Raw genomic sequence first — 26,978 nt, forward strand, 5'->3', positions numbered from 1 at the left:
AAGAAAGCATATGGTGTGCTAGCTTTTATTAGTAGAGAAATTGACTTTTGGAGCCATGAGGTCACGCTGAAGCTGTACAAAACTCTGGTTCAGCCACACATGACAGTTCTAGTCATCACATTATAGGAAGGATGTGGAAACTTTGGGAAGGGTTCGGAGAAATTTACTAGAATGTTGCCTGGTATGGAAGGAAGATCTTATGAGGAAAGGCTGAAGGACTTGAGGCAGTTTTTGAGAGAGAAAAGATTGAGCAGTGACTTAATTGAGACATAAGATAACCAAAGGTTTAGATAGGATGCACAGCAAGAGCCTTTTTCCTCAGATGGTGATGTCTAGCACAAAGGGATATAGCTTTAAATTGAGGGGTGATAGATATAGATGTAGTTTCTTTACTCAAAGTAGTAGAGACATGGAAGGGACTACCTGCAACAGTTGTAGACTCGCCAATTTTAAAGGGCATTTAAATGGCCATTGGATAGACATGGATGAAAATAGAATAGTGTAGGTTACATGGACTTCAGATTGGATTCACAGGTCAGCGCAACATTGAGGGCTGCAGGGCCTGTGCTGTAATGTTCGATGTTCTCTGCAGCTGTAACACTATTCTGCACTCTGCTCTGCCCTGATGCACTTTATGGTACGATCTGCCTGTATAGTACACAAAACAACACTTTGTACTGTATTTTGGTAAAAGTGTGACAAGTATCAATAAAGCATTCAATGCAATTGCTCTTACCCTTTCTCAGACTGGTGAACAGCACTATTTACTGTACCATATTTAATGTTCCCACATACTGCTGAATATATGTATTTCAGCAACCATCTTTGTTTAAATGAGCTAACCTCAGCTAAGAATAATATCTCTAGCTTGGTTTATAGCTTGCGAAATGTTTAATAATAAACTTAAATCCATTCCTTTACCAATTTCAAACTTATGGATTTTCTAATAATATTTTTGAAATTAGCAATAGTATCTTGAAACTGGCAAGAATGGATTAATGCAGTTGTACAGACCTCAGTGGGAGGTGGAAAGTGTAACTGCTAGTTTAATGGGAATTACTCAAATGTAGGCATCATGACTGGGATCTAATTCCCCAGCAGGTCCTTTATGACAAGGTCAGAACTCGTGATGTTCAGGTATTATTGCCAGGATTCTGATTCAGCACCCGCTCTGCCACCTTGGAAGTCACATACTTCAATAACTACTCAATTACAAGAACAGAAATTCCTGCTTTTTAAAGACTCACATTTTAATTTCATTAAAACTCCACTTTTATCTATAAATCCAGCAACTTCAGGAAGTACAGAAGAATTATAAAGTGGCTTCATTTCAAAGTAAAGCTATTTACATGGTCACCTGAAACAATGCAGCCTCCCATCCCTTCGAACCAAATGAATCTTGGACACCTTTAACACAAGGAATGTTTGAAGGAAATATAGGAACAATGATTCTGAAACAGGTACAATCATATCCACATTCAATCCAGCTGCATCTTCCTAAATACTGTGTTTCAATTGTGATCGTTCAAACTGACAAGAGGGAGGGCACTCTATAGTCTGCAGTCCACACACTGCCTTAACTCACACAGGCCACACCTCGGGGGGGTCTGGGTACGTAGCACAATAGCATCATCAATGCCATGTCAGAATGTGGATCATCTTATCTGTTATGACAGTACAGAAGATAGAGCAGAATACTGGAATGATGAGATTCCCACTCCTGCCACTAGTCAAGCTACAGCCAATGGAATCACAAAAGACTCAGTCAGGTCAAGTCAAGGCTCATCTCTCCAATTATAACCACACTGCCACAAACTACCTAGTTGCCTCGGGGTGGGTCCCCTATGATATTTGACTGTATTGAAACACTGGCCATGTGGGTGGAGGGTTGCCTCTGCAATATCTCCCATCAATACTAGCCAGCACCTTTGAAAAAACTTAAGGTACTGTTAGTTTTACACAAAGCTGATCAGTTTTAGAATTTTTGCTGATGAGGGTTAGAGACAATGCAGAATCTGTTGACCAAATGCCAAAATTTTAATCGACAAACTCCACTTCTCAACAGATTTTACAGTTTCACCCCATGTGGTCCCTCAGAATGACCTTGTGCACTGTACTCATGGTTTTGAAGAGACATATTTGCAATATAGCAGAAGAAGTGTATTTTACTGGGCCAGGGGAGTTGTTAATTCTGTAATTGCTTCAGTACCAGTCACCCTGGACAATAAAAGCATGAAAATCTAATAACTTTGAGCCACACAGCATTGAACACGGAAGTTCAGAACAAAATACATCCACACAAGAAAATAAACACACAACCTTTTCTTAATTTAAAATAAAAAAAATAAAATCTTCAGTTTGAGAGATGAAGAGAATAGTGGTAAATGAAGAGATCGTTGGGGTCTGGAGGCCGCTTTCATAGGCGAGGCAGTATGGCGCTTTGTGTTGCGGAGCTCAGGGTCATTCGGAGGTCAGCACCAGCGAGATTCTGGAGACTGCGATCACAAACAGTTCAAAAATAGAGTTTCACATACGTCAAATGAATAAAGAATCTTTTCCTTCCAACTGATACTCAACAGCCATGAATCACCTGCCATTACTCAGGAAAATATTAAAATAACTTGCAAAAAAGGAAAAAGAAATTGAAATTGGAAACAGGGCTTTCCACAAATTGTTGAAAAGCATAGCTTCAGAGGCATTCCTCACTTATCCCTAAAGGGCTAGGGCTCTCAGTTTCATACTGGGCCGTTACATTTGACCCCAATATTCATACAGAAAGTGAAACGTGCATGTGTCAGAGTCAGTGTATCCCTGTGGGATTGAGTTAGACAGGGAGGCCTTCTTAGTTGGAAATAGACTTTGTGGGAGGTATCCACTGTACATTTATAGTGCCATGTGGCAGGGGATTCTGGTGAAGTAATCAGACTGGCTGTTTAAACCTGTGTCATGATTTGCACATGGCCACATTTCAAAATGGTTTCATCTTTCTGATAGAATTAAATGGGTGGGTTCTCACTCATTCGTCCATTGAGCTACACAAAGTGCTTAGTAACATTCACAAAAGACATTCAGGTCTGTCTGAGTTCAGCAACTGTTGAATGAGCCTACAACGGATACTGAGAAAGTGCAGTCAACACACAGATAGATTGTACACAGTGCTATCAATGGTTGGTCACTTTTGTCCCATCCTCCTTCACTGTTGTCTGTGCAGTAACCATGCACTACCCAAGAAAGAACATCTTCCAATGTAGCAATGATGTTAGATTTTAACCTCGAGGATTAGAGAAGTCCAAATATTTTGTTCAAAAGGCTCGGAATTATCCATCTATTCCCTTTATTCCTCGTTTTCCCTTCTACTTTGGAAGCAGCAACTTAACACAAGGACACATACTCCTCCTTGATCTGTATTGGGGGCAAGAGAAGACAGCAAAGATTGGAAGAGAATCGGTTTCCTTTCATTGCTTTTTTTCTAAAAAAAGAACGCAATATTCTAGGAACTAAAGTCTTTAAAACCTTTCTCCTTTTGTCTACCGGGCAGCATCTTAGCCACACGCCAGCTGTAAGGGAACTTCAAACAAATACTTCCATGTTAAAGGACTAATAATAACAATATCATCAGCAAATTCTGGTACAATCGACTGTCCAGTACTTACGTTTATACAGTGATAGTCACGAACAGGGACTGGCTCAGGAATGGATAGTGCAAGAGGCAAACCTACTGGTATACTCCAATCCACAGATCTCTCCTGTTCCACAAATACTAAAGGAGATGACAGCCATTAATCATTGCTCATCAACTAAAAGTGCATTTAACCTCCCTGAGGGGTTTGACTATTTCAGTACTCAGGTTTGAGCATTATGCATAAGCTGAATTAATAGGACCTGCTTACTGTGCTTTAAGTCTCTAATTCATTAAACTAGACGTTTGGAACTGGTAAATTAATAACTATTCTGATTACAGTAGTGGCATGATTTAGACAGCACAGACTCCCATCAGTTTAAGCATTAACATCGAAATACTATTCAAAATATGGTTTAGCCGGCTCCATTGGTCAAGGCGCTCTAAGAAAACAAAAAAACTACCAAATAAACTAGGCTTCTTCAATAAATTCATGGCTATTGCACATCAGCAAGTTTAAAAAAAAGGATATCACCATATCCTGTCCCATCCTGTTCCCTTTTGCATTCCACCCTCCATTTCATCCTTTCTCAGACAACATCGGGGAACCAGACAGCTTTCAGCAGTAATTATCCTAATTCTCTGTTCTGCCTTCTGATTTCTGGCCATTTCTATCCAATCCAGTTTAACAATTCAAACTGGCACAGACTTGTAGCATTACCACAGCAAATACAAGGAAGTGACGAGTGGAGTCTATCCAAGGTTTGTTGTCAAAGTCTAGTCTGCTGTACACAGTGATGCAGACTAATTGCCTCTGTTAAACTGAAGGGACTACATCCACAACTACACTTGACATCTGCTTCAATCTGATCCAGAACAACTCTGCTGTATGTAGTATATCACCATCATAGGGAGGGAGCTACTTAGGGAAATCTGCCTTTAGGTTTGAAAATTGACATTTGGGCTGCTCAATCCTTTGCACAACCATTAACATCTCCAAGGTACACATATGATAAAGAAGTTCAATTACTGACAGAACAAAAAAGTCCAATCACTGGGACGCACTGGCAAGTACAGAGCATTGTGTGAAGCCATGACAACAGGAATTGCAGCATATTGCACAGCGAGATCAATGGAAATGCCAGAGCATCTACACAACACAAGATTTGTAGGAGAAACCAAAAGAAAGGAAAGCCAGAGGGGAACACAGGAAATGGGAAAATTAGGATTCCAAACAATCACAGCCCGTTAGATTGGAAATCAGTAAATTGGGGGGGGGGGTTCCCATCAGAAGATTCTGACTCGCCCATTTCCACTCCTGAGGTAATCATCAGACAGATCCTAAAAGCTAATGAAAAAAAATTCTCAGCTGCTTGATCTCTTCAGGCCTTCAATAGCACGACAGGGCTTCTCCAGAGCAAGTGTCCGTCTATCCAGGAAAAGCTCAGAGCGTGCACACTCCACTTCAAGTCAGTGAGAAATTGGGCTGTTTCTTTTAAGGCAATGTTCATTACAGGAGAAGACAACGGAAGAAGTTGCTCTTTTTCTGCTGTTCGGAGGAGATTCGTACACCTTGATTGCTGCCTTGGGGACTATTGCCTTCCTGTATTTAAGGAAAAGGGAAGGAAAGCAAAATGTCATTACATTGCATCCCACCATATCTCAGCTTAACAAATTCACATTGTTATACAGCAAACATTTTAAGTGCTTTATTTCCTATACGAGTCACATCCTCACCTGCATGTAATCCAGTGTAGCTACGCTGTCACCACCCCCCACCTTTTCCTCCGCTACATTGATGACTGTATCTGCGCTACCTCGTGCTCCCACGAGGAGGTTGAACAGTTCATCCACTTTACTAACACCTTCCACCCTGACCTCAAATTTACCTGGACCGTCTCAGACTCCTCCCTCCCTTCCTAGACCTTTCCAATTCTATCTCAGGCAACCGACTCAACACAAGAGATTTACTATAAACCGACCGACTCCCACAGCTACCTAGATTACACCTCCTCCCACCCTGCCTCCTGTAAAACCGCCATCCCATATTCCCAATTCCTTTGCCTCTGCCGCATCTGCTCCCAGGAGGACCAATTCCAATACCGAACAACCCAGATGGCCTCCTTCTTCAAAGACCGCAATTTCCCCTCAGATATGGTTGATGATGCTCTCCACCGCATCTCCTCCACTTCCCGCTCCCCTGCCCTTGAACCCCGCCCCTCCAACCGCCACCAGGACAGAACCCCACTGGTCCTCACCTATCACCCCACCAACCTCCAGATACATCGTATCATCCTTTGTTAATCTGCCACCTCCAAACAGACCCCACCACCAAGGATATATTTCCCTCCCCTCCCCTATCAGCGTTCCGGAAAGACCACTCCCTCAGTGACTCCCTCATCAGATCCACACCCCCCACCAACCCAACCTCCACTCCCGGCACCTTCCCCTGCAACTGCAAGAAATGCAAAACTTGCACCCACACCTCCCCCCTCACTTCCCTCCAAGGCCCCAAGGGATCCTTCCATATCCGCCACAAATTCACCTGCACCTCCACATACATCATTTACTGCATCCGCTGCACCCGATGTGGGCTCCTGTACACTGGGGAGACAGGCCGCCTACTTGCAGAACGTTTCAGAGAACACCTCTGGGACACCCGCATCAACCAACCCAACCACCTCGTGGCTGAACACTAACTCCCCCTCCCACTCCCACTCCGCCAAGGACATGCAGGTCCTTGGCCTCCTCCATCGCCAGACCATGGCAACACGACGCCTGGAGGAAGAGCGCCTCATCTTCCGCCTAGGAACCCTCCAACCACAAGGGATGAATGCAGATTTCTCCAGCTTCCTCATTTCCCCTCCCTCCACCTTATCTCAGTCCCAACCCTTCGACACAGCACCGTCTTCTTGACCTGCAATCTTCTTCCTGACCTCTCCGTCCCCACCCCTTCTCCACCTATCACCCTCACCTTAACCTCCTTCCACCTATCACATTCCCAACGCCTCTCCCCCAAGTCCCTCCTCCTCACCTTTTATCTTAGCCGGCTTGGCACACCTTCCTCATTCCTGAAGGGCTTATGCCCGAAATGTCGATTCTCCTGCTCCTTGGATGCTGCCTGACCTGCTGCGCTTTTCCAGCAACACATTTTTCAACCTCATATTGACTCCTTGTCTATCAACTTAAAAGCACAACTTAAACACTGTTTTCATCCTTCAACAGTTTCTTCTTCCTCTAACTCCTCCAGCCCTACGATCCTTTGAAGTCTCTGCCCTCTTATCCATCACCCCATCCCTAATTCTGTGTCACCAATGGGAACGGTGCCTTCCACAGCTTGGATTGCAGGTTCTAGAATTGTCTCCTTAAACCAGTTTAGTTTATGCAAGTGTTATTAAACTGACCTTGTATCTCCTCTGCCTTGTGGTTAATCTTTCTAAATACATGAGTGATGTGACCAATTGCAAGTTATACAATTGCTTGCTGATAAGCTTATTTTGACTTCCAACTCTCAGTCACCCAGTCCTACCCACATGTAGCTACCTATTCTAAAATACACACTGATCTTAAAAGTTCAGCTTACTGGTTCAGAAGAGAAAATATCAGACTTGAGGTACTCACCAGTTTCTTGTCCATTTTTGTTTTGATGTCTCTGGCAAGCGTGAAAAATGCCTGAAACAGTAAACATTGGGATCATCAATTGTCCATTCAGAGAAAGGAAATTAAAGGAGACCATAACAGGAGAATGAACAGCTCTCTGGCACTGTCCACTGCAATCTTACATTCAATCAGATGGCTGATTAGACTATGGTTATCTCAAGGTTTACAGATCAGTCACTCACATGAACTACTTCACTATCACCTTTTGGATCACCTCATTTCTGCTCTGCTACTTATTTTTCTGCCACCATTCATGATGTCTTAGCTTCTCCCAGACTGTTAAGTGTCCTCCACAATTCTAGGCAGTCGCCTACCTTACCAACTCCCCTTAACAGACCAAGATGCTATCTATTCCAACATAGGTCACGTGGCCTGTAGAACCTTTCCCAAAGCCTGTTCATCAGCTACAAGGCACAAGTCAGGAGCGTGATAGAATATTCTCCACTTGCCTGGGTGCAGCTCCAACAACACTCAAGAAGGATAAAGCAGCCAGTTGGTCGGTCGCAAATCCACAAGTATCCACTTGCTCATATCACCAGAGATACACTGCAGCTTTGGGGTTCCTGGGCATCAGCCTCTAATACTTCCCACTTCCTCTCTTCCCCCTTTGATTATGTTCCTTAATGCCCAAACATCTCTCTGCTCCAGACATTCCCTCCCTCCAATCCTAATCAGAAACAACTGTGTTTTAAATAAAGGGAATTAAAATGAAATGAGGACAGAGTTAGCTACTGGGAACTGGGTGGCTAGATTAGCATGAAGGATATTAAAGAAACATTGTATAAATCATAATCTAATCAATCAAAGGGTGACTTTATGAAAGGGAAATCGCACCTAATTTACTAGAGATTTCTGAGTAAGTCTCAACCAGAGTGAATAGAGGGGAACCCGAAGATGTGTCGTATTTGGGCTTCTAGAAGGCGTTCAACAAGGCAAAACCTCACAAAAGGTTAGGTCATGACAGCCTATGGCATTCAGGGCAATATATTGACATGGACAGAAAACAGTGAGGATATGGGGCTCTTTTTCAAGTTGGCAACCTGTACCCAATGGAGTTCCACAGGCATCAGTGCTAGGAGTGCAACTGTTTACAATATATATTAATGACTTTGAGAACAGATGCAAATGCATTGTAGCCAAATCTGCAGATGACAAAAAGAAAAGACAAATTGCAAGATGGTTACAAACAGTTTACAGAGGTGATAGGTTAAGTGAGTGAACAAAAAGTTGGCAAATGGAGTACAATGTGGGAAAATGTGAAGCTGTTCATTTTGGGATGGGCAAAAGAACAGTTTTATTTAAATGGAGAAAAACTGCAGAAAGCTGCAGCACAAAGGGACTTGTACATGAAATATAAAGCTCGCACACAGGTACAGCAGATAATCAGGAAGGCTAATGACATGTTGGCCTTTATTCCAAGGAGTTTGGAGTACAAAATTCAGGACATCTTATGGCAACTGCACAAGGTGCTAGTGAGTCCTCATCTGGAGTACTGGGCAATTTTAGTCCCCTTATTTAAGCAAAGATATTATTTCATTGGAGGCAGCCACAGGAGGTTTGGTGGACTAATCCCTGATAGGGAGGGATTGCCTTATGAGCAAAGATTAACAGGTTGGGAGTCCTCTCACTGGAATTTAGAAGAATGCAAGGTGATCTAATTGAAGCATACAGGATTCTTAATGTCTCCTTTTATGAGTGTGTCTCGGACCACAGGGCATTGTCTCAGAATAAAGGAGCACCAATTTAAGACCGAGGTGAATTTTTTCTGAGGGTTCTCATTGGAATTCCTTGCCACAGAGAGCTGTGGGGGCAGTGTTTATGTAAGGCTGAGATAGAGAGATTTGAGATCAGTTAGGAAATCAAGGGTTATGGGGAGAGGCACAGTGACTGACAGACACTGGTTCCAAGCGAGAACTGATTGGGCAAATGTGACCTGCCTTGCCTCACAAATTGCTGGCAAGTTTCCAAGCTGGTCTGGTTATTAGTCAGCAATTCAGGTCCAGAAGGACGAAGTGGAGGGCAGTTCCCAAACCAAGATTTGTTGGTGGTCAGACCGTGGCCTGACAATAAGAGCATCAGGCAGTACAAATTAAACATGGGGTCATTTGATCAGGGAGCTTTGGGAAAAAAAAATTGGCGCTTCAACAAAGCTGTTGGCAGGGATGGGTCAGCCCAGGGTTTCGTTAGAAGTAGAAAACATCGAGTACACTTGACTATTGAATAACAATTGATACTTACATTTTCCACATTGATATTTGCTTTCGCGCTGGTCTCCATGAATTTGATTCCATAGTCACTGGCTAACTGAAAGAGAAAACAAAAAAATAACCCAACAGAATGGCACAATGTGTGGAGAAGAAAATGATGGAATGGACAAAGGACTGACTTTAGTATAATCTCAGTAGGGACCATTCATGAGCTGGATAGTTGTTGCCTAGTACATAAGTTAGCTCACTGAGCTGGAAGGTTTGTTTTCAGATGTTTTGTCACCATGACTAGTTAACATAATCAGTGAGAGTCTCTGGTGAAGCGCTGGCGGTGGTATGTCCTATCTCTCTATTTATAGATCTTGGTTTCTTAATGTGGGTGTTGTCTTCCAAGGGAAGATAGATGGGATCTAAGTCAATGGGTTGTTGCCTGATTACTTGACGATCTAGCAATTTATTTCAACTTGTACTCAGAAAACCATCCATAAATTGTTCCTCAGCTTTTACCTTCACCACTTCATCCAGGGAAATTCTTGAATAAGTCACGGGTTTACTGTATGTAAAGAAGAAACTTGCCACTCCTAAACTTACTCTATTAGTTGATCTCATGCTACCGCCTTCAGCCACCAACCCTGCTCCAGCTTTGCAATTTATTTTTAAGCTGGACGTTTGATTTACCTTTCTCTCCTGACTCACTGCCTGAAGTCAAGTTGTTGGCTCTTTGCTTGCTGATGCTTCGTTTTTGTTTTGTTGGGGTGTGTGCCATTGCTTTCCACACTCAGGGATAGGCAATGAGGCAGATCCCAACTCTTTTTTAACCCAAATGCGATCGAAACCATTCCACTGGCTGTTATTGGAACCACATGCCAGTTAGCTGAGCTAACCATCACCCTCCAAAATATCTTCTATTTCTCTAGAACGTCTTACTGGCCTGAAATCTGCAGTTTTTCCTCAAACTTAACATCAAACAATTGCAAATCCTGATGGTTTGGATGTACCTAGCTTAGATGATGAGGTCACTGCCATCACCCAAATGTGCTAGCAAATAAGAACATGTCCTATGTCAGTTTGAATGGGAAAGAAAGGTAAGGAGGTGTGCTGTTGCTGATGTGTGGCATTAAATCAGCTGGAACTGGATCTTTGTAGACAGCAGTGACTTCAGCTAGCTATTTTGATCAGATTTTTTGAACCCCCCACACCCCCAGCCTTCATTCTTCAAGATTTGGGAGAGGTAATGGTGTAGCAGCAATGTTACTAGATTAGCAATCCAGAGACCCAGGGTAATGCTTTGGGGACATAGTTCCTGGATTAGTGGTGCTGCAAGAGCACAGCAGTTCAGGCAGCATCCAAGTAGCTTTGAAATCGACGTTTCGGGCAAAAGCCCTTCATCAGGAATACTTTTGCCCGAAACGTCGATTTCGAAGCTACTTGGATGCTGCCTGAACTGCTGTGCTCTTCCAGCACCAGTAATCCAGAATCTGGTTTCCAACATCTGCAGTCATTGTTTTTACCTCTTTGGGGACATAGTGTTCAAATTATGGCAGCAGTTGGAAGAATTTAGTTACATAAAGAATTAAGGCTTGTCTCAGTGATTGTGACCATGACAATTATATCAAATACTCTAAATCCCATCTGGTTTACTTATGCTCTCTAGGGAAGGAAGTCTGCGTTCTCATCAGTGTGGCCTTTACATGACTCCAGATACACGGTTATACAATGAATGCTCACTTCCTAAATGGCTGAGCAAGTCAGTCAGTTCATCAGCAATAAGGAGTGGGCACCAAATGCTGATGTCATGATAGAATAGAAATGAAGTTAAAAAGACATTAATGCTCCACACTTCACACTAATTCACTAGAACCACAACTGGAGTACATTCACTATCTTATCTTTTATTATTTCATGAGATGTGGGCATTACTGGCTGGGCAGAGGTCATTGCTGAACCCTAATGCCCTGAAGGTTGTGAAGAGCTGCTTTCTTGAATCACTGCATTCCATTCGGCATCGGTAGACCCACAATATTGATAGGAGGGAGTTCCAGGATTCTGACCTAGGGGCACAACAATATGTTTCAAAAGTCTAGATGGTTATCAACTTGGAGGTGGTGGGATTCCCATGTATCCAATGGGCTGGTCCTTCTAGATAGTAGTGATTGTAGATTTGGAAGATGGAGTCTTGATGAATTACAACTTATCACCAAAATAACTAAGTGGTTGCAGCTGTCCCCAAATCTCCTCTCTCCATGACTCCAGCCTTGTCCAATGCAACCACTTACACTTTGACTGCTCAGCATTTACCATCCATCTGTGCATCATGATTCCCCCTTTATTCTAGTGGGGTTATCGGTCATGCTGAGGTGTCAGTTAGTCACAAATCAGAAACTATTTTTTCCAGTGTGCTTGAAGAATGGGGAGGGAAAGAGATAGTGTGGCTGTGATATTAGCCAACTGACAACATTCAATTTTTATTTACTGCCAATAGCATCCAATGCCAATTTGGTAAAATGGGAGTGAATTGACCAAAATAGTTCCTGCACCAAGTACAAGTGGGGGGAGGAAAAAGGTCTTGAGACTTCAACCTCAGAAAATAAACGAACAAATTGTTAGGCAATTAATACCCACTGTGTTGGACTTTTCACATCACTAAATCAAGAGAATTAGACATGGCGCAGTCAGTTCAGAAAAGTTAGTAAATTTTGAATGTAAGAACAGTAATTGACATCTATTTTAAGTCAACCATAAGAATTCCATGATGTAGTTAACTTTAGACAATAAAACCTTGAGACATAGAAGCAAAAATTAGGCCATTCAGCCTATCGAGTCTACTCTGTCATTCAGTTATAGCTGATTGGTTTTTCAACTCTGTTTTAAATATACTCAATGACCTGGCCTCCAAAGTCTTCTCTGGCAATGAATTCCACAGATTCACCACTCTCCAGCTAAAAATGGTTCTCCTTATCTCAGTTTTAAAGGTCTTATCTTTACTCTAAGGCTGTGCCTTTGGGTTCTCATCTCTCCTGCCAATGGAAACATCTTCCCAACATCCACTCTGTCCAGGCCATTCAGTATTCTGAAAGTTTCAGTCAGATCCCCCCCCCCCTTCATCCTTTTAAACTCCATTGAGTATAGACCCAGAGGTCTCAAACATTTCTCATATGTTAAACTTTCATTCCTGGGATCATTCTTGTGAACCTCCTCTGAACCTCCAGGGTCAATACATCTTTCCTGAGGTAGAGAGGCCCAAAATTGCTCACAATACTCTAAATGTGGTCTGACCAAAGCCTTATAAAGCCTCAGACATACATCCCTGCTTTTATATCCCAGTCCTCTCGAGGTGAATGATAAGTTGGTAGTTAAGATGGCAGACACAAGGTTAACCTGCAAGTTTACCTTGAGAAATCTGAACTAGGACTACCAAATACCTTTGCACTTCAGATTTCTGAATTTTAGAAGTCAGACCATGACTCTATTCTTCCTACCAAAGAGAATGACCTCACACTTTCCCATGTTATACGCCATCTGCCACTTCTTTGCCCACTCTCCTAACCTAAATCTTACTGCAGCTTCCCCATCTCCTCAATACTACTTGCCCCCTCCACCTACCTTTGTATCATCTGCAAACCTAGCCAGAATTTTCTCAATTCTTTCATCTAGATCATTAATATATAAAAAGTGAAAAGTTCTGGATGCAGGTTTGCTCGCTGAGCTGTTAGGTTCAGTTGCAGGCATTTCGTCACCATACTAGGTAACATCAATGAGCCTTCGGATGAAGCAATGGTGGTATGGTCTGCTTTTCAGGTGTTTAGATTTCCTTTGTCAGTGATGTCATTTCCTGCTCTTTTTTTTCCTCAGGGGGTAGTAAATGGGATCCAAGTCAATGTGTTTGTTGATAGAGTTCCGGTTGGAATGTCATGCTTCAAGGAATTCTCACGCGTGTCTCTGTTTGGCCTGTCCTAGGATGGATGTGTTGTCCCAGTCGAAGTGGTGTCCTTCCTCATCTGTATGTAAAGATACTAGTAAGTGGGTGATGTCTTTTTGTGGCTAGTTTTCTGCCTGTTTGCCCAATGTAATGTTTGATACAGTTCGTGCAAGATATTTTGAGTATGGCATTAGTTTTGCATGTCTGTATAGGGTCCTTCAAGTTCATTTGCTGCTGTTTTAGTGTGTTGGTGGGTTTGTGGGAGACCATGATGCCAAGAGGTCTGAGTAGTCTGAAAGTCACTTCTGAGATGTCTTTGATGCTAGGGTTTCTGGATGTGTTTTGTCTGCTTATTTAGGTTTGTTGCTGAGAAAATTGGTGGACTGTGTTCGTTGGGTACCAGTTTTTGTATACACTGATTTTCCTCTGCTGTCTGTAGCTCCTCCGTGTTGTAATGTGTGGTGGCTCGTTGAAATAACGTTCTAATGCAGCTTCAATTGTGGATGCTGGGATGATTGCTTCTGTTGTTGAGTATTTGCTCAGTATGGATCGTTTTCTTGTAGATGCTGGTTTGAAGTTTCCCATTGGCTGTTCGCTCTATTGCGACATCTAGGAATGGTAGTTTGTTGTTGTTTTCCTCCTCTTTAGTGAATTTTATGCCAGTAAGGGTATTATTGATGGTCTTGAAGGTTTCCTCTAATTTGTTTCGTTGCCAAACAAGTAGACAAAAGGTATCAATGACGTAGCGGCCCCAAAGTTTGGGTTGGATGGCTGGCAGAGCTGTTTGTTAGAGTCACTGCATTACTGCCTCTGTTAAGAACCCTGTTATCGGAGATTCCATGAGTGCTCTGTTGGTTTCTCTGTAGGTGACGTGAGTGATAAGGCATAGGTTCACTAGCTTGACAAATTTGCCCTTGCTGATGAAGTTGGTGATGTTTGGCACATGCGTCTTTGGTTCTTCTAATAGTGTAGTGTAAAAATGAAAAGTCGCAACACCAACCCTCGTGGAACACACTAATCACCAGCTTCCATCCGGAGAAGGAGCTTTTTATCCCCACTCTCTGCCTTCTTCCAAACAGCCAATATTCTACCCATGTTAGCACCTGTCCTCTAACATCATGGGCCATTGTCTTATTTGACAGCCTCTTGTATGACACCTTATTAAAAGCCCTTCTGGAAGTCCAGATAGATAACATCTATTGGCTCTCCTTGGTCTAACCTGTTCATTACCTCCTCAAACGATTCTAACAAATTTGTAAGGCATAACCTGCCCTTGATGAAACCTTGCTGACTTTGCCCTATTTTATCATGTACTTCCAAGTATTCAGAAATCTCATTCTTCATAATGGACTCCAAAGTCTTACTGACTAGGAGAAAGTCAAGACTACAGATGCTGGAAATCAGAGTCAAAAAGTGTGGCGCTGGAAAAGCACAGCATGTCAGGCAGCATCTGAGGAGCAGGAGAGTCGATGTTTCGGGTATAAGCCCTCCATTCCTGTTTTTCTAGCACTTCTCCTTGGTGAAGTGCATTTCTGCCCCCTGACTCCCTTGAATTTTTGGGATATTACTCGTGTCTTCCACTGTGAAGACTGACACAAAGCATTTATTCAGTTCCTCTGCCATTTTTTTTTGTTCCACATTACTACTTCTCCAGCGTCATTTTCCACTGGTCCAAAGTCCACTTTTGCCTCTCTTTTGTCCTTCATATATCTAAAGAAACTTTTGGCAATCTTTTTTAATATTACTGGGAGGCTTACCCTCATATTTAATCTTCTCCCTCCTTATTTCTTTCTTTGTTGTCCTCTGTTGTCCTCTTGTAGGCTTCACAATCCTCTGCCCTTCACTACATTATACGTTCTTTTGCTTTCATGCTGTCCCTGCCTTCCCTGATCAGCTATGGTTGCCTCATTCTCTCTTTAGTATGCTTCGCTTTCCTTGCAATGAATTTTTAGTGTCTCTCTTGAATTACTGCCATTTTAGTATGAATGGAAGACTAATTAGATCATCACTGCTGTTCTGCAGTGACTTTCACTGAAACAAACCTTAACAATTTGGTCTTTAGTATTCACTTTTGAATGGCACCAGAGACAGATGTAGATATATTAAGGCAAACAACAATATCATCACATTCAGTTCAAAATATCAGACTGCTCTTGGATTATAGGCTGGTCAGATATTTCCCTGCATAGGCCCAAGATGCTTAAACACATTAATTTGTCTTGGTTTTTTTGAAGAAAGGTTGTAAGGCAGAGACAGCAAATTGATTACGGCAGATCAGATGAGTAAAGCTCGGGAGGCCTTGGCATTTTAAAAAAAAAAGCAGCCTGAATGGCCGTGCCCAGCTCTCTCAGATACAAATTTCTGGGTTTTGTCTTTTTCAGTAGCATCAGAAGATATGAAAGAGAGTTGGAAGTTTCAGTGAATGTCTCTTGGCTGCTACTTTCTCTCAATGTTATCTTGATGTTTTTTTCCCTCCTGGATTGGAGAGTTACTTGTGAGAATCTGTGTCTCAATTTTCCTTTTTGGCAACGGGTGTGTTTATTGGATGTTACTATGTTGGAACAATTCATTAGTAATAGTACTGTATCTATTATTCTGTAAAGTTATTCTAAATTCCTCTCTTTGGTTGTGTTGTAACTACAATGCTTAAATAAGTTTTGTTTTGCTTAACATAGAGTAATTCGACCAGTCGACACTTTAAGACACTTTGCTTGCCTTGAAAAAAAGGAAAATTTTTAGGATCTAGTCTACTTTCTCAAAATTTTTTTTGAGGGGGGCTGATTTGGTCCACAACAATGCTCAAGCTCAATCATGGAGTAGCAACCATTCTACCTTACATCCAAGAAAATATTTGACAAAAACTTAAGTTCTTTGGAGTCAGCTATCCTTAAAAGTTTTGGTAATCATACCTTCTCTCCACGTTCTTTGCTGACTTGCCTCTTTTCATTCACATCACACTTGTTCCCAAGGATCATTTTCTCTACATCAGCTGAGGCATGCTGGAATAAAAGACAGAAAAGCAACTAAAGTAAAAAGGAGAAAATCTAATTCAGCACAAATCCTCGCATCATTCACAATTCAGCACCTACAATCCTCCCAGCTATGTTATGTCTTACTTCACTCCACAAGTTTGCATGGTCAAATCCTCTCAAGCACCACACAGGGTAACATTAACTTCGTCCCATTGGCAAAAATAAATACAAACTGATGCAAGGCGATACTTTCAATGAGCCAAGTGACTCAAAATGATTATTAGAAGATCTTGATGAATACTTGATCTCTAAGAACATATTTCTCAACAAGTAATCTTGACCAAAATATTGTGGAAAAGGGCAAACAGCCAAACTCCTCATGCCAATCTCTCTATATCACATTGTTTAATAGGAAAAGCTTCTCATATCCAAGTGTCTAAGGTATACTATTGTTTAAGTAATTCACGGTGATCATCTCTTCCTTTAAAGGTCAGAGAACATTACATCAATGGAGATGCTTCAAAGAGATGATGTGAACATGAATAAACTAATATGTAAAGATATAGTTCCTGCTGGTAGAGAAGTAGTGGGAAGATAAAGAAAATTGAGCATTTGCATGAATTTGCAATAAAAAAAAAGGCATCTTGTCCTGACTTAGATTGAGATTACTGTTGTCACCCTGTAACATCTTGCACTCATTTCTCAAAACTCAAGGAAGTTATAATCCAGAACAAATGGCTGAGATTATAAAAAAACAGATAGAGTTTCAAAGGGGTTGTTAGCCAGGGCATTGAAAATACACCCCTTTTCTTATCTGATAAGCTCCACAGGAATTTCTATAACTCATTCGAGTGGACAGACAACTTTAAACGGCTAGTATGAGAAGTCTAATATGTCCAAAACGAAAAAGAGTGGTACTGTTGAAGTACAGTACTGTGCCTAGACCATCCACTTGAATGGGAGGATTTGAAACCAAGATCTTTCCAGATTTAAAAGATTCAGCACATGTATGTCTGTTTGGAAAACATACCTCTTCAATATTCCGGATCCAGTTCTTGATGTTATCAAAGGATTTGTCATTTGTGATATCATACACCAACATGATTCCCTGCCAAAGCATAAGTGTTAACCCATTGAGTTAAAGGCCTCACTTTCATTAGCACTCATCACAGGCCCGTGGTGACAAGCAGAGTACAACTGATACTTAGCATCTTAAACAGCAATAATGGACAGCTTCAGAAGATTATACACCTAGATCTAAACACAGAAACACACTCATATCTCACCCCGTTGTGCATAGATCTCTCAGTACAAATTAATGGCCATTCAAGTTTGGAAATAAAATTAATGTTTAACTTTAGACTAGATTAGATTACCTACAGTGTGGAAACAGGCCCTTCGGCCCAACAAGTCCACAAATCCTCAGATGGTTTACCATCCAGACCTATTTCCCTCTGACTAATGCACCTAACACTACGGGCAATTTAGCATGGCCAATTCACCTAACCTGCACATCTTTGGACTGTGAGGGGAAACTGGAGCACCCGGAGGAAACCCACGCAGACACGGGGAGCATGTGGAAACTCCACACAGACAGTCACCCGAGGCTGGAATCGAACCTGGAACCCTGGTGCTGAGGGGCTGCCCAGTGAACTTTGAACAGTATCCCATTCTTCATTACGTACATAAACAGCATATAGTAATTTACCCATCACCATGCCTTCCCATCATTCTGTACAGCGTCAGGGTTAATAATATATTAAGTTGACGTGCCAGTGACACCTTACCATGGCCCCTCGGTAGTACGCAGTGGTGATTGTTCGAAAGCGTTCCTGTCCAGCTGTGTCCCTAGGAGATTTGAACAGTTTTAGTTCCATTCTTTTGATCTTAGTCAACTTTTCCATAAACTTTTTAATGAGATCACATTTCTCCTTTCCTTTGTCTTTTACAAACAAACATCTCAGACACTTATAAAACAATTGCCCTGAGAGATTATCAAGCACCTTACTGATTAAACTGCCACACGCTCCCTTTATTCAAGTCACAAATGGGATTAGGTAGTGTCTTAGTGTGTTTTCATCACACTGCTATCTCAGTCTCATGGGTAGGATTTAACTAAAACTGCATGGCTGAATGCTTCCATTTCCAATTTGTGAGACGCCCAAGTATAAGATGCTAGAACAATATTACGTACAGCTACTACTTACTGCATCTATTTAGAGTGGGCTGTTACAGATTTTATCAAATGCCACGCATATAATTTTTCATATGCACACACATAAACAAGTGACCCACTCCCAGAAGAAAGCACACTCTTCAAAGTGAAGATGTTCATTTGGCCAAATCACAAACCACAATTAATCCAGTTTGATTGGGCAATACAGAAGATATTTCTTCTTATGAGGGAGTTCAAAGCTAAATGCTATAAATATGATTAGGAATTAATAGATCCAGTAGGAAACTGAGGAGAAACACCTTTAATTCAGTCAGGTACAATGCTGAATGCAAATGCAAATGTGCACTTGCCCAGGTAGGACCACTCTGCTAGTTCAAACAAACAGCAGTACCCATTCTCAGCTTCATTGGTGAGTCTATCTAATTGGACAAACGCTCCAGAGATTGGGCAATATGAATGAAATCAGTCAGGAGAGATTAAGGTTGGTTCCAATTCTGCACAATATCATCTATCATGCAGATGGTCAGTCTTGGGACTTACACATTGGATGCCCAAAGGAAGTGCAGATAGTGTACTTTGAACACATCTCCTTGGGTTCACTCCACTGGACACTTCAGACTGCCATCCCTTCTATAGGTTCACAACCCACAACATCTCCGTTTTAGAAGTTGAACAGTTGCTTTCTAACCATAGTGTTTTAAATTCTGTAACTTGCCAAGTCTTTAACAGTCAACACTTCACATTGCACCATTCGTCAAGGATATAAGCAGCGTCCAACCACTTTGCACAGCAGATTAGAACCAGCTCCTACACATTGCACACTTTTCTAGATAAAATGAGCATTTAAGCCACTCTCCAGTGGATGAGAACCTGTAACCCAAAATTGATCCAGACACAAACTGGTGATTTCAGTTGCTTTGAATGAAGGGTCCCCTCCCCACCACCCCGACTCACACTATATCAGAGACATTAATGGGATCGAACATATTTTCAAACTTGTGAAAGATTTGATGAATCGCTATCAAGTAGGGCAGCCTCAAAGCCAACAGAAAAATCAAGCAAACAGGAACATGAAAGCAGCGATTCATCTCAAGTCTGTTCTGCTATTCTATTCAATCATGATTGTTCAATACCTTAAACCACATTAGAGCCTGAATGCTTAATATTCTTACCCGAAAAAAAGTCTCTATCATACGCTAACAGAACAAAAAAGGTAGAAGAAAGGCTTGTTCTCCATTTAACTCCTGGCCACTGAACAAGAGTCACACTAATTACAAAATAGTTGACTTTTTTTTCCTTTAGATACTGTATTCCAGTTCACAACAGCTTAGAGTAAAACTTTCTTTGTGTGCTTGTTCTGTCATAGGGAAAGCATCTTAAGCAATGGATTCTCTTTATATCTGGCACACCAAGAGAAAGCTCACTTATGCATGATTTATCACAACTTCAGCTCTCCCAACACCTAAACTTCAATTCATCTTTTTGCTTCCTTCAGCTCAAATATCTTTACTCTTCTTCAAAGACTATGGTGCCTACAAGATGGGTATTATGAATAGCAGGTGTTTAGATGCTGGCAAATGGGACTAGATTTATTTAGGCTATCTTGTCGGTGTGGATGAGTTGGACCAAAGGGTCTGTTTCCATGCTATACATCTCTATGACCCTATGCAAATGTTGCTTAAATGTTTCTGAAACTTTGGAATGCTCTTCTCCAGAGAGCTGTGAATGCTCAGGCTCTGAGTATATTCATGGCAAAGATCAATACTTTTTCAGATACTAAGGAGAATCAAGAAATCTGGGCTAATGTGGAAAGATGCAGCTAAAGGTATGCCACAACCAGATTGAACAACGACGCAAGTTCAAGCAGCTGACTGGTCTACAGCTATTGCCACTTGTTACATTTTTTTCATAACATCAGGACATCCCAATGAAGTACTTTTGTAATACAGTCACTTATTTCACTGGAAACAACCAATATAGTTCTCTTTCAGACCAAGCCTTTGGAGATTCCTCCACCTTGCGACACAATGCCATTCTGTTATTGCATTTCCTAGATTTTTCCATTCCCCACTCAGAAGTATATTGGGAGACTGCCTATATTAAAAAGGGATTAGATAATTACAAGTTGCTTTCAGGACAGCTTACAGTCTGATTGTTCAAAGAGAGCTTCTTTTGGCTACAGTTCAAAGTTCTATTATAGAGAATATCAAAAAGTCACCAAATGAAAATAGTCCTTTGGTAACCACTGACCTTACAATGATCCACACTGTGGATTAGTCTTTTTCAAATCAGCTGACTGCAGTAGTATCACAGAGAGCGCCAGAAGTTTAAGTGTCTTCCTTATAAAAGACTCGATTTCAAAACAGATGCAATCAACAAAATATAGAAACACTGAAGACAGGAGCAATAGTTCCTTCCCACACCATTCAAAATCATCATCAAGCAGCATCCTCACCATATCTGCAGTTTGATTTTTTTTCCATCCAATTCAATTGTTCGGATTTTAAAGTCAATACCTGAAAAGAACAGGAAACAAAATGTTAAGGGCGGGGGGAGGGGGGGTCACTTCATTTCAATTTGTTATCTGATCCATAACCTCAGTCACAGAACTAAAACAGAGAATGGAGATCTGAAATAAATAGCAGTGTTAGATAAACTCAGGTTGGGTAGTACCTGTGGAGAGAAAAACAAGAGTTAATGCTTTGAGTCCAGTGACACTTCATCAGAACTGGCTTGTAGACTCTTAAATCATGGAAATAGGTACTTCAGTTTCATGTACACTCTGGTCAGCAAGCACCTATCTACAACTATCTGTTCACTGTCATCATGTCCTCTCTCCCCTCCTCCCACTCCAAAGGGACAATGTATTGTTTCCTGTTTGGCAGTTAGACACACCATTGACAGAACAATCACTTAATGTGCACTACCAAAACCTTTTCCCCCCTCCAGAACTCCACCACCCCCTCCCACTATTGCATAAATGTTACCCCCTCCATATTTCATGCCAGTTCTGATGAAGAATCATCTAGAGGGGAGTTTGCACATTCTCCCCGTGTCTGCGTGGGTTTCCTCCAGGTGCTCCGGTTTCCTCCCACAGTGCAAAGATGTGCAGGTCAGGTGAATTAGCCACGCTAAATTGTCCCATAGTGCTAGGTGCATTAGTCAGAGGGAAATGGGTCTGGCTGGGTTACTCTTCAGAGAGTCGGTGTGGACTGGTTGGGCCGAAGGGCCCGTTTCCACATTGTAGGGAATCTAACTTAATCATTCAAAATGTTAGCTTGGTTTCCCTACATGGATGCAGCCTGGCCCGCTGTGATTTCCAGCATTTTTAATTTTCAGTGCCTATCTATTCTAGCCTGATTTTCCACAGCCTAATATGCAATGGCATTTCAAATGGTCATCCAACTACAGCTTAAATATTGAGATAGTTCCAGCCTCTACACACTCTTTCAGGCAGTGGGTTCCCAATAGGTGAAAAAGAAACTGTCCTTAATTTGTTATGTCTCACTGGGATATCACACTTGAATTTAGCTATTCTCAGAATCACCATAACAGTTGAAAATTTTGTAAAGGTACACAAAATCCTTCAATATACCTGTCACTTATACCAGGTTGATTGAAACCTTGGACTAGGTTTCTGCACTTCACGAGAATGACTAGTTATTGCAAATAAGTAGATTTTAGTTACTGGTAAACAATTAGAATCATAGAATCCCTGCAATGTGGCCCAACAAGTCCACTCCCACACTCCAAAGTGTATCCCACCCAGACTCACTCCCCTACCACACTTTACATTTCCCCTAACTAATGCACGCCTGAACACCATGGGCAATTTCGCAGGGCCAATTCACCTAACTTGCACATCTTTGGACAATGAGAGGAAACACATGCTGACACGGGGAGAATGTGCAATCTCCACACAGACAGTCACCTGAGACTGGAATCGAACCCAGAGCCCTGGTGCTGTGAAGTAGAAATGCTAACCACTGAGTCACCATGCTGCCTGACAACACATAACTCTACCATTTAAAACTCTAACTCCCTTCATGCACAAAGTAAAAGGATGCGACAGAAAGAAGGAAAACATGGATAAGGTAGTTCAATAGTCTCTCTTCACAGAGTTTGTTGATATAGGGGCAGCACAGTGGCTCAGTGGTTAGCACTGCTGCCTTACAGCACCAGGGACCTGGGTTCGATTCAAGCCTTGGGCGACTGTCTGTGTGGAGTTTGCACATTCTCCCCACGTCTGTACGGATTTCCTCCCACAGTGCAAAGATGTGCAGGTCAGGTGAATTGGCCATGTTAAATTGTCCATAGTGTTAGGTACATTAGTCAGAGGGAAATGGGTCTGGATGGGTTACTCTTCGGAGGGTCAATGTGGACGTGTTGGGCCGAAGGGCCTGTTCCCACACTATAGGGAATCTAATCAGCTGCCAGAGAAAATGGTAGAGGAGGTACAATTACAACATTTAAAAGACATCTGACAGGTACAGAGAATATAGAGGGATATAGGCCAAATGCTGGTAAATTTGCAAACTCCACACAGTTGCCAGAAGCTGGGATCGAACCTGGGACGCTGGCACTGTGTGGCAGCAGGGCTAGCCACCGTGCCACCCCTTTTAAATCTTTCCCCTCTCACCTTAAATCTATGCCGTCCAGTTTTAAACTCCCCTATTCTGGGGAAAAAAAAACTTGGCTATTCACCCTATCCATCCCCCTCATGATTTTATAAATCTCCATATTCTTAGCCTCCAACACTCCAGGGAAAATAGCTCCAGCCTATTTAGCCTCTTGCTTTAGCTCAAACCCTCCAATCCTTGCAACATCCTTCTAAAATCTTTTTTCATATCCTGTCAGAGGCACACTGCCTCGCGCGTGTAAAGTCCCTCTCACTCATTAGTTAAGAGTCATAGCTTCCAGCAACTTGAGGAGAACTAAACTGGGTTTCTTTAGACTGGAAGTGTTTTTATTATACAGAAAAGGACCACTCCTTCCATTTCAAAGGTCTGATAGCCACTTACCAAATATTTACAACCACAATCTGCTCAGTATCTTGGGACCAAATCACAGTCAATAGCAGGCAGAAGGCCTTTGTCATTGAAACTAGTCACTACTGCATAGTGCAATCAGCTTGTTTCCGGCTGAAAATCCCTTCGTACACATCCCGGGTTCCCATACTGAACCATCCTTGCCTTTCCAAGTAGAGATTATTTCAGTCTTTTTAAAAAAAAAGTTTCCCTATACTGATATTAAGATTTACAAGCTGTTATAGCTACTTGGTTTATCCCTACTACCCTTCTTGAATGGTTCTATACTAGCTGTCCTTCGGTCCTCTGGCACCTTCCCTTGTGGTCCCCTTGAAAGGACTAGAAAAATTAATACCATGGCTTCTGCAACCTTCTCCCACAGTACTTGGGATTCTAGACCTGGAGTATGTCTAACTTTCAAGCTTGCTGAAAAGGTTAATACCTCCTCCCTCTCAATAATCATCTATATAGTAAACACAGTTGCAAAGTAATCATTTAAAACCTGAACTCTATCTTACAACTCCATATGCAAACTGTCAGTTTGATCCATAAGGGCTGAACCCCTCTGCTAGATATCTCTTGCCCCTAATACGCTTAGAAATGCCTTTGGATTTCCCTTTAATTTATTGCCTGTCAGTGTTCACACACCCTTGTTGTATTTGTAATTTCATTTTTAAGCAAAGGGTGGCTCAGTAGTTCACACCGCTGCCTCACAGCGCCAGGGACCCAGGTTCCAGTCCAACCTTGAGCAACTTTCTCCCCATGTTTGTGTGGGTTTCCTCTGGGTGGTCCGGTTTCCTCCCACAGTCCAGACATGTGCAGGTTAGGTGAATTGGCCACACTAAATTGCCCAGTGTTCAGGGATGTGTTGGTTAGGTGAGTTAGTCAGGGTTCAAATAAAGTAGTAGGGCAGGGGAATGGGTCTGGGTGGGATACTCTTCGGAGGGTCAGTGTAAATTTGTTGGGCCAAATGGCCTGTTTCCAGACTAAAGGGATTCTACGATTACAAACTTTCTAAAAACCAAAAGAACTGCGGATGCTGCAAATCAGAAACAAAAACCTGAAACTGTTGGAAAAGCTCAGCAGATCTGGCAGCATCTATGGAGAGAAATTAGAGTTAACGTTTCAGGTAGAGTGACCCTTCGTCATATTTACTTGACCTGAAACGTTAACTCTGATTTCTCTCCACAGATGCTGCCAGATCTGTTAAGCTTTTCCAGCATTTTCTGTTTTTGCCCCTCCACTTTCTAAATGCCTCGAGAATGACTGGTGTTCTGAGCTCTCATTACCTACCACAAGCTTCCCTTTACTTCCTCATCCCATCTTATACATTTTTTGACAGAGTGTTCTTTGGACTTAGTTGTCCCACTACTCACTTTTATTGGAACACATTGTTCCTGCACACTCACTAGTTCCATTTTGAAAAGGTTCACACTTCAGTAACTTCTCCCGTTCCATTTTGGCCAGATCCTATCTGTCCAATTCAGAATCTTTATTTCTGGTCCATCTTTGTCCTTTTCCATGACTATCTTAAATCTTTTACCGTGTTATGGTAATCATAAAAAGGTAAAGTCACCATACTCCCAGCAGACTACAGGGTTGCTCTCTGGCCAATTGAGCCAACCAACTGAGCACCCTCAACTCATCTGCCTTATTCACAAGACTACTTGCAGTAAAACAAACGCCATTAGCTTTGTTGAATTCTCTAATGTCTTAACTTCTTGCCTGTCTGGCATGACTGCTCGACATTTTTTTCCGTGCAACACCACTCCATTTTCCATTCTCTTGTAAATTTAGTTCAAACCTCCACCAACATCTCAGCAAACCACTCTGCAATGATGTTGGTCTCTTGTGGCTCAGGTACAACTCACATTAGTACAGCTTCCAGCTTCCCCATATACAGACCCATCAATTCAAGATTCTAAAGCCCTCTCTCCCCCTCCAACTTTTCTAGCACACATTCATCCATTCTACCAGCTATTCCTCTTTTCACTAGTACATGGCACTAGATGTAATCCAGAAATTACAACCTTTGAGGTCCTGTTTTTCAATCTGCTACTTAGCTCGCTAAACTTTTGTTGCAGAACCTTATCCTTCTACTCATGCCACTGGCACCCATGTGAACCACAATCTCTGATAGTGCACTCTACCCATCCAGAACAGCTTACAGAAGTGGCATCTCAAACTTGGACCCAGGGAAGCACAATACCATCCTGGAGTCACATCTATGGCTGCAGAAACGTCAGCATACTCACTATTGAGTCTCCATGTGCTATAGCTTTTACTTTCTGTCTGTTCCTCCTTTGGGCCACTCAGCTCAGAATGCACTCCCTCAAAGAGCTACAACTCTCAACATTTCCAACACAGAAAATTTGTTCTAGAGATACATTCGGAGGATCTGCTGACTACCTGGCTGCTTCCCTTCTTCTGACATCCATTCCTTCCCTGACTGCACTTAAACTAAGGGATATATCTAGACAAAGTTTCACAACTTTCAGCCTCATGATGATGCACCATAGTGTCTCCATCTGACGTTCAAGCTTCAAAACCAGTATTCAAGCGTATAAAACAGGCAGCAAACCCTCAAGTGTGAACGAAATTGCCAGGAGTGTCTTTCACTTCTCACATGCTGAGGCTGTACAGCATACGACCTATATAAACCATCCTACAGCAGGAAACTTTATCATGGTACACATCCAAGGAACTTAAATATAGCTTGTAGGTTCTACACATTTGTTTGAAATATAACATTGTGCTTTCAACGCAGTAAAAGAGTAATAGAAACAGAAGAGAGTGTCCAGGAATGAAAGAACCAACTAAATCTCCCCCGACAGCCAAGTCACCACTATCAGGACTAAGGATGCGGACAATTATCCCCAAAGCGTTGATAGCTCTTGTGAGAAGTATCCAGTATTCCAGTTGCGGTAATCTGACAGGCTGGTCCTCATAGCCCCAGAGTAGAGGAGGTGTTGGACAGACAGGTAAAAGTGGGGGGCGAAGGACGCCATAGTCTGCGGCCTCTCCATCCCGGAACCAGCCACTAAACCCCACAGAGTAGGCCCTCCCCGGGCCGCGGCTCCCTATACTCCGTACCGATGGTGGAGATGAATGTGGTATTGAAAGCGTCCTCTGAGAAGCGGAAGAGCACACAAGTCTTGCCGACGCCGCTATCGCCGATCAGCAACAATTTGAAGAGATAGTCGTAGGTCTTCGCCATGGCCGCCTCCCGCGCCCCGCTCCGCCGGAAGTCCCGCCTCCCGACCACTCATTGGCCCATATCGGACAGATTCCACGGCTGATTGGGCAATAAAGCAGACCACGCCCGCTGTCCGGATAGCTAATGGTCAAACCCCCTGTCAATCACAAACGGCCTCCACCCCCCCTTCGCTCTGACAACC

General features: G+C 42.3%; 1 protein-coding gene across 1 annotated transcript; it reads right to left on the reverse strand.

The window, feature by feature from the left end:
* Positions 1 to 1,229: 1,229 nt before the first annotated feature.
* On the reverse strand, positions 1,230 to 26,918 carry LOC140494500 (ras-related protein Rab-8A). Its single transcript, XM_072593747.1, has 8 exons — positions 26,674 to 26,918; positions 21,009 to 21,069; positions 18,165 to 18,225; positions 17,408 to 17,485; positions 16,315 to 16,404; positions 9,518 to 9,583; positions 7,241 to 7,291; positions 1,230 to 5,222 (listed from the first exon to the last, which is right to left on the reverse strand). The coding sequence occupies exons 1-8, from the start codon at positions 26,795 to 26,797 to the stop codon at positions 5,130 to 5,132; spliced, it is 624 nt and encodes a 207-aa protein (XP_072449848.1). The 5' UTR covers positions 26,798 to 26,918; the 3' UTR covers positions 1,230 to 5,129.
* Between the last annotated feature and the right edge of the window lie 60 nt (positions 26,919 to 26,978).

This window comes from Chiloscyllium punctatum, chromosome 24, assembly GCF_047496795.1.
Source record: "Chiloscyllium punctatum isolate Juve2018m chromosome 24, sChiPun1.3, whole genome shotgun sequence".
NCBI lineage: Eukaryota > Metazoa > Chordata > Chondrichthyes > Orectolobiformes > Hemiscylliidae > Chiloscyllium > Chiloscyllium punctatum.